The sequence below is a fragment of the Strigops habroptila genome, chromosome 1 (genome assembly GCF_004027225.2).
Source record: "Strigops habroptila isolate Jane chromosome 1, bStrHab1.2.pri, whole genome shotgun sequence".
NCBI lineage: Eukaryota > Metazoa > Chordata > Aves > Psittaciformes > Psittacidae > Strigops > Strigops habroptila.
Window position 1 is genome coordinate 151,345,081 of NC_044277.2, and position 15,130 is coordinate 151,360,210.

General features: G+C 47.6%; 1 protein-coding gene across 2 annotated transcripts in view; it reads left to right on the plus strand.

Moving 5' to 3' along the window:
- The first annotated feature begins 974 nt into the window (after nucleotides 1-974).
- The window catches only part of ITGA9 (integrin subunit alpha 9), a 218,425-nt gene continuing 204,269 nt past the window's right edge, over nucleotides 975-15,130 (plus strand). The window contains exons 1-3 of one of the 2 annotated variants that reach the window (XM_030498820.1): nucleotides 975-1,217; nucleotides 8,320-8,447; nucleotides 9,715-9,821. In XM_030498820.1, the coding sequence (XP_030354680.1) occupies nucleotides 1,048-1,217; nucleotides 8,320-8,447; nucleotides 9,715-9,821 (405 nt within the window). In that variant the 5' untranslated portion in view covers nucleotides 975-1,047. The remainder of the gene's footprint in view (nucleotides 1,218-8,319; nucleotides 8,448-9,714; nucleotides 9,822-15,130) is intronic. The other variant, XM_030498830.1, reaches the window with a different exon arrangement.

Sequence of the window (15,130 nt, forward strand, 5' to 3'; positions counted from 1 at the left end):
TTATCATCAGTCTCCCTCCTAATAGGGAGTAAATGCTCTGTTGATCTCAGTCAGGGCTAATGAGCATATTGATCACAGGATCCCAGACTGGTTTGTGCTCGAAGGGACCTTAAAGCTCTTCCAGTTCCAACCCCCTGCCACGGGCAGGGACACCTTCCACTAGAGCAGGTTGCTCCAGGCCCCTGTGTCCAACCTGGCCTTGAACACTGCCAGGGATGGAGCATTCACAACTTCTTTGGTCTTTTCAGTTTGCTCGTACACGAAAGGCTGAAGTTACTGATAAATGACTTTTTATTTGACGCTGAGCACTGCACCACTTACATTTAGGACTGGAAAATGTTCACCTCTCCATAACCGTGGGTGTATTCTCATGAAGAAGAAAAGACTTGCACTACCCTAACCCCAAGGCAGGGCTGGTGGCCCCAGGGCAGGGCTGGTGGTCCCAAGGCAGGGCTTGTAGCCCTAGCCAAGCGACGGGAGGCAGACCGGTCTCCTCCGACGCCTCCTTCTGCACCCCAGCTTTGCGACATCCCCCTTCTCCCTCCAGACGTTGGGCCTCAATGGTCGATCGGTGCTTGGGCGTTGCGGGTGACAGCGGAACCGGGGCGGGCGGACATGTGAGGACGGGAGCCCGGGTCCGAGCCGCAGCCGCAGGGCTGTTGTATGGCAGAGGGGGATGTCCGCTAAGGGAGGACGGGCGGAGGACCGGAGGCCTCGGGCCAGCGGTGCCGGGGGGGTGGAACGTCGTGTCCCCCGGTGGGGCCGCCGTTAGCGGCGGGCGGCTGAGGCGGGTCCCGCAGCGTGTGCCGCCCGCAGCCGGCAGGGGGCGCCGGCGGAGCGGGTCGGACGGGGCGCGCAGTCCCGGCGCGGGGCGCAGCGGAGCCGCGGAGCGGGGCCGGGCCGAGCCGAGCGGAGCCGAGCGGAGCCGCGGGGCGGGCACAAAAGCGCCGCGCCCGGCCGCCCCGCCTGGGAGTCGGCGCTCGGCGGGCCGGGGCTCAGCGCTCAGCGGCGCCGGGACGGGCGGCTGCCGCCCCGGGGGCTCGCAGGATGCCGGCGGCTGCGCGGCGGCGCGGGGCGCGGGTGCTGTGGGCGCTGCTGTGGGTGTCCCTAGCGCGCTGCTACAACGTGGACGTGGGTCGCCCCGTGGTTTTCCAGGGCCCCAACGGCTCCTTCTTCGGGTACTCGGTGCTGCAGCACTACCACGACAGCACGCGGTGGTGAGTATCGCGGTCCGCCGCGGCAGCGCATCTCCCCGGCGCGGGGAGCGGGACCGGGCACGGCTCTTCCCCGCCGCTGTGTGCGGGCGCGGTGTGGTGGCTCCGCGGGGGGATTCACCCCGGTGTCAGCCGGATCCCTCTCGATCCCCCCTTGATGTGCGGTGTTTTAGCGCGGGTGGGGGGCCCTTCCCGGGCATCGTGAGCTCGCTGTCCCCGGGCGGTGGTGTTCCTTGCGGGAAGCATGTAGTAACTGATCTCCGTGACAGAAAACGCGTGGGGTGTGAAGGAGGGTGGGTCGTGCCGTGTTAAACGGGAGGAATTTAACAGCGGTAACCTCCAGCGAGAAAAATCCCTCCGATGGCTGGAGGAACGCTCCCGGATCAGACGGCGTTTGCCCCCTCTTGGCATGGGGGGCTGTAGAGCAAACGTCTGTGTAACTTACAAACGGCAAAGAATAAACGATGATAGAAAGTTTGTCTACATCTCAAAAAATTATGCAAACTGGCAAGCTGCTTGTTTTTCCCGTTGAGTGAAAAGAGCCTTGGAACGCAGTCTGTCTCTCTCTTGTCTGGGTCAGAGGCTCTTTGTTAGCATTAAGACTGATTTCTCTTAATTGGACCTAGTCGATGTCATCTGGTGCACTTTGAATGTGAGCAGGAGCCGCTGCTGCCAATAAACGTCCACAAAGCTTGGCTTTATCTTTAACAGTGAGATACGGCCCCATCACTCAGCTATTGATGTTGGAACTGTGGAGCACTGTGATATAAATAAATGTATTCATGCTGGCGTCCAGTTCTTTAAAAATGAATTTCTTTCACACCCTTTAGTTCAAGCAGTTGTATGCTCTGCCTTGCTCCATAGTGGCTTTCATGGAGCATTCATTTTTAAGGACTTATCAGAAGACTTCATAGAGGAAAGGAGCTTTGGGAGAAGAAAAGCTCTCAGTTTAAATCAATGCTTAACTTGGGGCAGGAACCAACGAAGGATGCAGAGGCTGAAAGCCACTTGTGTTCAACACAGATTGCTGGGGGTGCACAGTGGTGTGAATGAGATGCTGGTCTAGTGGTGGGGTGGAAATGAAATGATTTGTTGACCCTTGTGAAGGTGTATGTCATGCTGATCGGTAACAGGAATTATCTTCAGATAGTACCTGGGATTTTTATTTTGGAAGGGGAGGTGAACTAGGGAGGAGAGTCTCCCAGATATCCCACTTTGTTTGGCAGGGATGCTGGACTAGCAGTGTTGGGCATCCATCTGTAAGAAGTCTGATGCTCGGAAGTAAAAACTCCAGTTCTGCAAACTTCAGTTTTGTGAAAACGGAGCTTCTTCATGGAAGAATGGAGCCCTGGCTCTTGGGAATAAACAAGTATCTAAGATCATGAAGTGGTTTTAAATAAATGAGTTGCTAACCCTATTGCCTAGAAGGGTTAACAGGGCTTAAGATGGTCAGCATCGGCACTGCCAAAAATCATGAGGGTGGGATTGTCATCACTAATGGAGAAGCTCCTCTTTGCATCATGGAAGTGGGGAATTTGTTTTCATGGGTGCTTCAAAATCCTGTGCCCAACAGAGGCTGGGATAAGAAGTGTGGGAGATGTTTTTTACACTCTGTTTGGTTCTAGTTTGCTATCCACAGCTGTGCTCTTAATGCGTGCATGCATCCTAGACTAGAGGTCGAGGACTACATAGTACTGTTTTAAACCATATTTATACTGTACAGAATCTTATACATCCCTTTGGAGCATCAAGTCTCTGATTTCAAGTTTAAACTGGTTACCACTTGCAAGTTATTGAAATACAAGATACAATCGCAGTTTATTGAATGAGTGCAGTGGGAAATGCTTAGTAAAATTCATGCAATTTTTCAGATTGACGGATTTTTGTGTGTTGAAGCTTTTGTGTGCAAAGCTGTAACTATAGAGCTATTTCCTTAACTGGCTTGTACTGGGTGATTTGTATTCCATGTCCTCCCTTTCTCTTATAAACGTGATATTCTGGGGAAAGGCTGAAGTCTATTATGTATGTAGTAAAAATGTTTTCTATTCAACCCATTGTAGCGTACAGCTCCTGTTAATAGTCATAGACTTGTTGCCCGGGTTTGTGTGTCCATTTTCTTCTTACCTTTGTAGCTTTTATATACCCAAAGAAGAGTTATGATTTGAGTTTCCTCAAGTCTGTTTGGCCTATACCCCACAATGGGCAGTAGTTCAGCTAAGTTAACCTCAGATAGCAATATTTTGGGCATTCATGGCTTGCCTGGTGAGCTGTGCACTACGTGAGCCTGCAAAAATGTGGTTGATCGTATCTGAGGCTGATAGGGCTCCTGCCTATCTAACATTATTTAATGTGTTAATATGTTCTCAAGCATTTCAGGGTGTTGTCGTGATAGTTCAAGGGCTTCTTGATCTTTATTCCCTGAGGGCCTGATAGTCACCTAATGCACTTCTGATCATGAGGGCGTGTTATTCCCAGTAGCTTGTCCATGTGCTGGTGTGTGTCTACATATCAGTGTGTCTGTATATATAGTCACTGATTTATATTAAAATAGTATCTATATGGCCAGGTTCTTCAGTGTTTCAGCTGTTTTCCAACACCACAAAGGCACCTGTCTATATTACCTACCACAGGCCTGCAGGCTTCCAGTAAACTGATTCAGGGCTTGGCGATACTTGAGGGTTTATATAAGCCAAGTGTTCTTGCAGGAGGAAAGAAAGAGGGAAGGGGAAATATTTGGCTTGAAATATTACCTCAGATAAATGTGAATAGTCAGGCTGCCACACAGCCATTGACACAGAAATTATAGTGGAACATGGGTGTTCAGCCTCCACTACTATAGTGGAGTAAATCAGTGCCTTTGACTTGTCTGAAATAGTTAATTTTGACGATGCTTCCATTTAAGAGTTGTTTTTGCACACTTCTTGTCTCAAGAAAAATTTGTCGTCACAGATGTGCTGAGGTTATTGTACTTCTGACAATGTCTCCTTTTCCTTCCTTAAGCGGGTTTTATGGCTGTAAATCCTGAAAGGTTTACCCAGTTCCCCATCATTGCCTTTTTCAGCCGGGTAAGGAACCAGGTGGCTGCTCGCATTTGGAGCAGAGACAAGCTGAAGTGCTTCTGTTCTCTGGATATAATTTTGAAGCTTGAAGTAAAGAATCAAGTAACGCACAAGAAACCACCCCAGACAGCTTAAAAAGAAACAAATGTCAATTTTTGCCCCATTAAAAAATGTTAATAATGTGACATCTCTTATCGTTCTCATTTGAAATGCTACTTTTATGTCTCTCCTTTCTTCTCCCTGTGCCTCCTTCTAGCTGACACCCCCAAATCCCTCAGCAAGTCCAGGGTAACTGTTTTGTCCTTTCTGGCAACATGATCTGGCACAAAAAAGCAGTGGAGTCAGTTTAGTTGCACGTGTCCTGCTATGAGTTTTACAACAGGGAATGAGTCTGGTTTCTGTGCTGTTGCTTCATTTCTTCAGCCTTGCTCTTCACTCATTTGTGCTGCTGCTGAAATAACGAAGGCTGTTCTGCATCTCAGGCTGATGGATATGTGGTGTTATTGAATAGAATCACAGACTGGTTTGGGTTGAAAGGGTCCTTAAAGCTCATCCAGTTCCAACCCCGTTCCACGAGACCAGGTTGCTCCAAGCCTTGTCCAGCCTGGCTTTGAACACGGCCAGGGATGGGGCAGCCACAGCTTCTCTGGGCAACCTGTGCCAGCGCCTCAGCACCCTCACAGGGAAGAATTTCTTCCTTATAACTAGCCTAAATCTCCCCTCTGGCATTTTAAAGCCATTCCCCCTTGTCTTATCACTACATGCCCTTGTCAAAAATCCCTCTCCAGATTTCTTGTAGCCCCCTTTAACATGATTGTGCGCAACCAGAAGGAAGGTGCAGGAACAGGCTGACCCTGTGGAGGCTGGATATTGCATTAATGATGCTGTGTGGCACAAATGATGTAGAGGTGCTTTAGGTGCCGCTATAGTGTTTTAATGAATCAGGGCTTGATCTTGTTGGTCACAGGTCATCCATCTGCCATCCAAATAACAGCCCTCCTGCTTCTTGCTCTGCGCGAAGCCCTTGTTTCAAGGGCTTGGCCAGGGACAGAAACCTCTCTGAAGGGAAGAAACTCAGCTGGGCTGTGCTGGTGGTGCACCCTCCGCTGGTGCTGCTTTTGAAATCAGCTGTGGTATGCTAGGATATTTAAAGACTTTTTTTCTCTGCCACTTAACATTGCAGTGAGGTGAGATACCTTCACTCCCCAGTCCTTGAGCTGTGATTGCCTAATCGCTGCTGGCATGCTGTAGGCTGATGCTTAATGTGCTTGGCATCTCTCCATGCCATCGGTCAGCTCGACACTTCCCTTCACTGTTCCTTCTGCTAAATGCAGCTCTTAATTTCCAAATCTGTATGTCCCGAGGGTCAATCACCAGCAAAGTGAGAATTACTGTTCTGCAGGAAATAATTTTAAGGAGGTGTGGATTCCCCTGTGGCCAAGAAAGCTTTTTCTCATCCTTTAATGTTGGCTGCTGCTGAAATGTGATGGGTTCTAGCCGCAGAGCTGTGTAGTTGTCTCCATACAGATGAGGGCGTTTGTCCTTGATTGGGAGAGTATAAATGCGAGAAGGTTAAATGGCCTCTGCCTACTGCTCCTCATGTTGGTTTAGACCCCGGTACTTCATCATGCCAGACAGAAGAGGAGATCTGCAAAAGTTTCATTTCCTGGGGTCTAGGTGCAAGAGTGAAAGCATGAGACAAGATCCTAAGATGACACAGTGTGTGATGTAGATGAAATACCAAATCTGAATGTATGGACATTCAGGACAATCCAAAATAGATCTGCTTTTGGCACACATCTCCAGTTGCCTTTACTGGCTGCTTCCTTCTGCTCAGTCCACATGAAGAAATGGCAACAGACATTTTCTTTTCAAAAGGTATATTTGCTCAAGACAGCAATACTGTCTGTGCCAGTAGCCTACTCAAGTCATTCATAATCGATTTTTCCCATTCAGCTGTTTAAAGAGAGCTGAAGAGTCTTTGTGATGTAGGCTCCTTCATCTCCATCTTGCATTCTGCAACCCAAGGTATCATGTGCACTAATTGCTGAATCATATTTACTTTTCTTCGGTTAGGGCAAAGCTTCTTTTAAACTGGAGGTCATTGCGGCCTACATTATCTTATTGTTCTAACACGTCATAGAAACAGTTTCTTGCCATTTGCAATTTGAACCTGCAACTGTTTAAGCTAGTAATATCCCCCCTTATTTATTTTTGTTAGACCTCATGAATGTCAATAAGTGAATGACATGCATTCATCGCCTGTGTAAATGAAATGATTGGCATTTGATTTTCTGCCTGCTGCTGCCTAGCGGGATTTCCATTTGGAGCTATTATTTCAGGCTCCTTTGCACTCGCTCCCAAATGTGTGCAGGCTTTGTCGTTTTTAGCAATTTAAGTATTTCAGACATTAATTCTTCGCACTTGTGAAAACACGTGTGTTGTAGAGTGCAGCCCCATCTAACTTCTCCAAATGATACAGGTTAACTTGTGAAACTTTGGAGAAAATGGTCATTCAGTGTAGGGGTTTCCTCTTTTTTTTGTAAATACATTTCCAAGTGCCACAGGACAGTTTTGAGGGAGTGGGGATGTGCTGCTGTTTGGTGTAGACCAGACTCTGATGCAGGAGCAGCTCTTTCAGGTAGCTCAGATTGACTCTGGACACGTGCACGCCTTGTGCCTCGGGATGGTGATGATGGGTGGTGATGATGGGTGCTGGGATGGTGATGATGGGTGGTGGCTGGGAATGGAACTTTAAATTGGAGGATGAAGGGAAAGTTGTTGAAAACAGGGAAAGCTTCCATTCTGGGGCTGGTGCTGGTGCTGGTGCTGGTGCTGGGCTGTCCATCTGTGCTGTGGGTGGGCTGTGTATGAGGGCTGAGTTTGCACAGGTGGCTCTTTATCACTTTAGTGGCTAAACCAAGAGCAATGTCTCCTTGAGGTGCTGCTGCTGCCTCCCAGGTAGCAGCCTGGATCCACACACGAGTGCCAGAGGCTTAGCCTTTTAGAGGTGGTTGCCTTTACTTCCAGCCCTGGGCTTAACTTCAGCAAGGATATTATTACCTGCAGAAACTCTGCCCTGCCTCACAGTATGAGGGCATCAGCAGAACTGATACTAAACTGCCTAGTGCTCCCCACCATCCTCCCCAGAGTGCCTTCCTTCTATTTCACCTCCCTCCTCATCCTTGTGTGCAGCAGATCCTGCCTCACAACTAGGTGGGAAAGATTGTCCCTTTAATGGGGAGGCATAATAAGGGCTCCCTTAATACTTGTGCGTCCCCTGTAATCCTCCTCAAAAAGCATCCTTTAGGGCACAAGCAGGTGCCAGCTTGCTAAACAGTTAACTGGATCATAACACAAGTGATTAAAAAGTGCTCATCATCTTTTAAGGAACCCTATGGTCAGAGCTGTGCATTGGTACTTCACAGAGGCACTAGCTCTCATGTGGGATAAATAGTCTTCACAGCCTTGAATGGTAAATGTTGGTTGATAGCAATGCGTCATGGAAGAGATTGCTCCTGTGTTGTTGGTTGGGGTTTTTGCTGTTGTTCTTTAAAGTTGTGATTACATGAAATGTTCTGAGCATGGGGTGCCTCAACTTCCTAAAGAAGCTTATTAATCTTTGGCTGGGTGGCAAGCACTCAGGTTCAGATTTCATCCTCTCGTGGGTGTGTGTATTGTATTAACTCTTGGGCTGACAGGAATGTAGCTAAAACTTAGGAAAAATAGGTGCAGCTGCTGTTGTCCAGTCTAATACCTTCCTAAATGCTTTCAGGGGGCAGGGTGTGTGTGTGGGGTTACTTTAAATGTGTTACAATCCTCATGGAAATATAACTTGTTAAAGTATTTGTGGCTTCACTGGGGAAAAATGCCTTTATTGTGTGTGGAGGTTTCAGTTTGAATCAATGTCATCATTTCACAAGGTTGCTGAGAAAAGTCCTTTTGCTGGGGAAGCTCTGGCAATGTGAACCTTGCTGTTGTTTGTTTGTTCATTTCTGTCTTTTCTCCTGATATTAATTACTTGTTACTTTGCTTTTGGTTTCCAGGGTCTTGGTTGGTGCTCCCAAGGCAGAATCTAAATACAGCACCTCTGTTCAGTCCCCAGGAGCAGTGTTTAAATGTCGAGTCCATACCAACCCTGACAGAAGATGCACTGAGCTGGATATGGGGCGAGGTGGGTAGTTATGATGCTTGGTGGGGAGAAAGGGGGAACCAAAAAACCACCAACCCAAATGGCTAGCAATTGAAGAGGCTCCAAGACATTGAGAGGGATTTGCGAGCCTCTCCTGATGGGTTTTAAGCACTGGTAGTGAAGGTGTCATATTCTCTTCAGCATTACGGAATAGCATCCCACTAGGTGCTGGCGTCCTCTCAGTGGCCTTCTTTGCTCTCTCCAGCAAGTAACCAGGCAGAGGTGGGTTTTTCCCTGCTTACCCTAAGCTGCTGTCTGTTCTCTACCTGCTTCAGTGTGACTGCAGCGTCTTGGTGGGTCAGGGGTTGGGAGCCCTGCTGCCCGCTCCAGGCAGTGCTGAAATAAGGGTGTGTGGATGACCCCACATGGTGTTGTGGTGGTCTTGTGATGTGTGCTGTAACTAGCAGCATGGAGATCAGTGGGTTCCCTTGTCATGCAGCACGTAATTCCTTGGGTTTGCTTTTTTTTGTGCTACAGGAAGTAAATTTCTCAGTAAGAGCCGTGCTTGTACACTATTGTGCGTGATCAGGACTGACTTTGGTTTCCCTCATGTACTGTCTTGAGTCAGGGGAAGGTGGAGTCCTAAAGTAAAACTTTGATTAAAACCTCATGTTTGATTCTGAGAAGAAAATAGAAGCCTTTTAATATTTTGTTTTTCTTGGTGAGGTGTGGTGGTGCTTTCTCTGACTATAGAAAAGGCATGTTAGTATTGTTCATCTTCTCATGGCTGAGTCAAGTAGGATTTATTTTTACGAAGCTTATGTGTGTTCAAACAGTGCTTTGGCTAAGTTTCATTTGTCCAGCTACTGTAATGCAAACCGTCTGTCATGGATTCATGAATACTGCCTGACAGGATTTAAGATTTAGGTCTCACTTGGGTTTTTTTTTAAGTGCCCCAGATCTGTTTTTTCATGAGGAATTTGCTTTGATTGCATTCTGCAGGCAATCCCATGTCTCTCCCATTGAGATGGACCATCAGTTGGATGGTTTGTTCAAGTAGAGCTGTGGACATGCTGTAATAGCTACTCACTGTCTGGGACAGGGTCTGTCCTCCACTATGTGTTTGTATGGTGCCTAGTTAGGATATTGCCTCGATTAACGTGTACAAGAGCTAATAATCAGGCTGAAAGGGAAAAGAAGGGCACTGTGAGGTGGATGTTTGATGGGCAGTCCCTTTGCTTGTAGGGATTCTTTGGTGGGTATTTAAAACTCATGCCTCTGCCTTGCTGCCTTTCCCCTCTTTCTGTAGGCAACTCTCGGGGCATGCTCTGTGGCAAGACCTGCAAAGAAGACAGAGATGATGAATGGATGGGCGTGAGCCTGGCTAGACAGCCAAAGGCTGGTGGAAGCGTGCTGGTAAGTCCACTCTTTTCTTTGATCTCATTAAGACTGCTGCTGCTGTCTGACTCCTATGCTAAACACATCAGGATTAATGTGCTCGGCAGTGACTGACAGAGTCCAGCTTTATAGGCAGCAAATTCTGTACTCCCTTCCTTCAAGCGGAAGGAAAAGTGAGCCCTAGCCAGGAAGCTTTATTTATAGAGGGAGGACTTCAAAGCTGTCACACCTGACTTGTGTCACCCAGGGGCTTCCTCCTACATTTGAGGGATTAAATCTTTGAACCGAATAAATAGAACTTTGTCTGGGAGGTACCTGCTAGTTTGTTCTTCTGGTCGTTTCTCTGTGTTTATGTCTGGAAAATGTATGCGTCCACTTTCCCTGAGAATAGGTATTGCGTGTCGGAACTCACAATGAAAAATGTAAGATGAGTCTTTGCGGTGATATTTTTCCTTTACGTATATGAATTTTCCATTAACGACGCAGAAGAGTTGTGAGTAGAGATGACTTGATTGTGTGTGGGTGGCCTTGTTGTCTTTGATATGGTTGCCATGCACATAGACAGGTCAAGGAGAGCAGATGTGATCCTTAGGATGTGGAATTTATCTTTGCAAAACATTTCCTGTGTTGGAAAAAGATAATCATAAGGAATGCTGAGCAAAATCCATTCTAAAATACATGGTTGTATTATCATCAATAGTTGTCTGCATTTACATCCGCAGTTGGGTTCTGACTGTCTCCTGAGTGAGCCTGTCTGCAGGAATGTTAACTGAAATGTAAAAATATTGCAGTGCAATGTCGTGCACAGTATTCGTGGCAGGAAAAATTCGAGCTAGTATCCAGCTCTGACAATGGTCTAACTCTAAACACTGCTGTTTGGGAGTCGGAAACTTCCAGTATGACCTCATCTTTCCAATGGGATAAAGGATTGCCCTCGTATGTAACATCAAACTGTCACAAAGCTGGTAGTGAGAAAGATCTTGTACAGTGATTACTGTGTCAACGACCTATGTAAAGGCAAGTAGGCAAAGCTGCTTCACACAAAGGCACTTTACTATGCAGTCAAGAGTCCAAACATGCCCCAAGTCCTTGCACACCAACTTCCCCATGGGGGAGCAGGTGGTTTTGATACTTTCCTGCAATAGTAAGTACTGTGGTATTTTATCTGATCGTTCCTTCTTGTGTACAGCTTGCCAGTGCTATAGAGGCCAGCTGATGCTGTGCTTTGCATGGATGTTTTAAATGGGTGCAGCACTAGAGGAGGAGAGGAAAAAGAGGGACATAAATAAAATGTACTAGAAACAGATACAGCAAAGCAGAAAATTAAGGCATTCATGCTAGTGTGATTCATATTTTCAAGGGATATCCTGATCTGTATGTGTACTCAGAGTAAACTTGGGCTTGTTCAGCCTAGAGTAGAGAAGGCTCCTTAAGGGGAGACCTTAGAGCAGTTCCAGTGCCTAAGAGGGCTACAGGAAACCTGGAGAGGGGCTTTGGACAAGGGCCTGCAGGGACAGGACAAGGGGAATGGCTTTAACCTGCCCAAGGGGAGATTGAGATGAGCTCTGAGGCAGAAGCTCTTCCCTGTGAGGGTGCTGAGGCGCTGGCACAGGGTGCCCAGAGAAGCTGTGGCTGCCCCATCCCTGGCAGTGTTCAAGGCCAGGTTGGACACAGGGGCTTGGAGCAACCTGCTCTAGTGGAAGGTGTCCCTGCCTGTGGGGGTTGGAACTGGATGAGCTTTAAGGTCCCTTCCAACCCCAAACCATTCTGTGATTCTAAACCAGCCCTCAGATGAGATTATACTGCTCTCACCAAGTAGATCATGTCTGGATGCTTGAGGATGTTTAAATATCTAATACTTGTTGATATTTGTTGCCAAAGCACCTGGTCTTAAACTACTAATTATACATCTGTGCACATCTGTGTGTAGACAGAGCTTGGAATGAAGGCAGAAGGATTCCATCATGGATGGGAAATACCTGGCTGTTTCAGGGCGTTGTTACTGTCCTTTTTGTGATAACTTTTAAATGAAAAAGTTTCATGACTTTCCCATAAGCAGTTTGTTTTTATACATGTGCTCTTCAAATTTGAAAGATCAGGATTGCTTTTAAATGCAGCTCTTCTTTGAAGCCGCTGTGAGAAACTGGTGTTCAGAGAGGACATGTCTGAATGTGTGTTTGCAGCCATATCTGCTGAAATGTAGCTTTTTACTGAAATTATCAGCAAACTCTCATGAGTGATTCCCTGTAGCTAGGAGTGTGCGCAGTCTATATTGTTAGTCATTACAGGTCTATTTTCTGCACCTCTTCCAGGGATTCCTTTAAGTCAGGGTGGTATCTTTGTGATCAATAACACTGGATGGATTACAGTTAGCTGCCTTTTAAACCCATGTGAAATAGTCACATCCTGTATTAGAGGAATTAGTCCCACAGTTTGACTGTGGATTGTACAATGAAATTGTGGCTTTTGCTTTCAAACTGCTTAGTGGCTGAAATTTCTCTCTTATCAGCCTTCCCCATTGCCCTGTAAGAGAACCAGCTTCAGTGGAACGGGTGGTAGGGGAGGTGAGGAGGTGCAGGGGAGGCTTTAGCTGGTGTTCAGTTAAAAAGGGATTGTGTTTGAGCCCATGTTATGCCAGGATGTTACTGAACTGGAGTTTTGTGTTTTTGTGATGGACTAACTAGAAAAGCAATGAGGATTTAAACAAAGAAGCGAGATTAGCTAAAAGAAGTTCTGAGTTTGCAGTTCAGTGGCTTCCTGCCCCCGGGTATGCTGTCAGTCAATATTTGAGTTAATCTAAGTGCTGCAATAGTACAGCTGAGATTGCTGGCTCTTTCCAAACTGCAACGGCAAAAGTCCTCATTTTACTTTCTTGGGAGAGCAGCTGGGGACAGTGCATTATGATTTGGAGATAAGCCACATCCTTCAGTCTTGGTCTTCCTAAAGACCTGCCACATCTGTTATGACTGTTTTTATATCAGGTGTTGCTATTTTTCATTTTAACCAGTTGATTGACTTACTGGTACATTTAGGGATTGTGTGTGTCTGTAGAAAAACCCATCACTGCACCAAAGCCAAATACCTCCTACCGAAGAGCAAACCAGAAGTGGTCTGACAGTGGCACATTCAAAAAGTAACTTGTTTGAGCTCTGACTTCAGGAGTCAGCAGAGGGTTCCATGAGGACTGTGCATTCACGTGGGGCGTTCGGCCTCTGAAGTCTGGCGTGTGTCTCTCATGTTGCTTTTCCTATGGTGCAAAGCCTGTGTCTGGTGTTAAAAGAGCAAAGCGTCTGCAGTTCTGAAATGGCCTGTTCATTATGTTGTGGTAATGCAATGTCTGCCATCAATAGAGACCTCCATGTGCTTTGCACAGAAGCAGTTGATTTCATAGAATCATAGAACTACAGACTGGTTTGGGCTGGAAGGGACCTTAAAGCTCATCCAGTTCCAACCCCCTGCCACGGGCAGGGACACCTTCCGCTAGAGCAGGTTGCTCCAAGCCCCTGTGTCCAACCTGGCCTTGAACACTGCCAGGGATGGGGCAGCCACAGCTTCTGTCGGGCACCCTGTGCCAGCGCCTCAGCACCCTCACAGGGAAGAATTTCTTCCTTATAACTGGCCTAAATCTCCCCTCTGGCAGGTTAAAGCCATTCCCCTTGTCCTGTCCCTACAGGCCCTTGTCCAAAGCCCCTCTCCAGGTTTCTTGTAGCCCCTTTAGGCACTGGAGCTGCTCTAAGGTCTCCCCTTCAGGAGCCTTCTCTTCTCCAGGCTGCCCCAGCCCAGCTCTCTCAGCCTGGCTCCAGAGCAGAGCTGCTCCAGCCCTCGCAGCAGCTCTGGGGCCTCCTCCGGACTCGCTCCAACAGCTCCGCGTCCCTCTGGTGCTGTTGCCCCAGAGCTGGATCAGGACTGCAGGGGGGGTCTCCCCAGAGCAGAGTAGAGGGGAAGAATCCCCTCCCTTGACCTGCTGCTCACGTTGCTGGGGATGCAGCCAGCACATGGTTGGTTTCTGGGCTGCAAGCACACACTGCTGGCACATTCCCTTCAAGGATTTGCATCCTTTCTCTCCTATGCCATGGTAGAACCAGAGCCTGTGCCCTGGCAGCAGCTGCTGAGCACCAAAGTGTTCTGATGGCTTCATCACTGCACAGGGGTTCACCTGTGACTTGCATCTAAAAGAGGGTTTATAAGCTGTCAGTTGTTCGTAATCACCTTTGGGGGGGAACCCATAGAAAAACCCTCTCCACGGCATCAAATTCAGGTGGCTCATCTCTGTTCCTCTCTGGGCATGTGCCATCCAAGAAGGAAGGCTGTAGCCACCTTTGGTAGCACATCACCTTGCCTCAGCAACATTGAATAATTCAGGGGCTGTGTACTGTAAGCCAGCTAAACGTTGGGAAGACAGAAGAACCGAAAGCAGCTGTGGAGGAGCTATGGCAGGGAGACAAATGTGCTGGCTTCCTGGCTGCGGAGAAAGGAGTTTTGCGGGGGGAAGAGGAGCTGCTGTAAATCCTGTCTATTGGGAAAGTTTCAAATCCTGCAGCTGTGGCGTGGGGGAGTCGGGGGAAGCCCCTCCTGAGATAACAGAGGTGGAGCTCATCGCTTGGAGCTATGGTTATGAGCTGTCCAGAGACTCAGACAGTCAGCGGTGAACTGTAGCATGCCTGAATACGCAGAATGCTGAAGGCACAGGAAAGCGATCATTAAAAACCCCCAAACAACCCAGAAACCAAACCCCAACAGATTAGGTGTGCCCAGAATTGCTGTATTGAGCCCATAGCCTCCAGCTGATCTTGAACGTACTTCCTATGCAGCAGCTTCTTTTTCTCTCCTTATATTGTTCTATCTTTCTTGGCCTCTGCACCTCACTCCTGCGCAAAGCCTCCTGCTTGTGATGAATTGCTGCTGCTGCTCTGCCCAGCTCTGCTGTTTCTGCTCCTCTGGGAGAGATTAGTAGGTTAATTTATGTGAGTCCCTTGCAGTTTCCGAGATACTGTAAATTCCTGGACATTTTATGTTACAATCCTTTATTTATCCTTTCATAATTTTAAAAAATACTCTTGCTCTGTTTCCGTTTGATTTTATATCTGGAGTTGGGGTGACTTGACTGTCACTTTAATGGTATGTGCCTTTATGGGGCTGTCTTTAAAAGGGCTGTCCATTGTGTGTATTTGTGCTCGCAGCACAGATCTGTCAGGAGAGAGACTATTTCCTGGTTACTCTGAAAACTAGCATTTCACATGCTGCTTTTTTGTTGCTGTTGAATCTTGCATGGGTGGTGCATGGGATTAAAATCATAACTGAGCTTCCTTAAAGCACATAACGGAGTT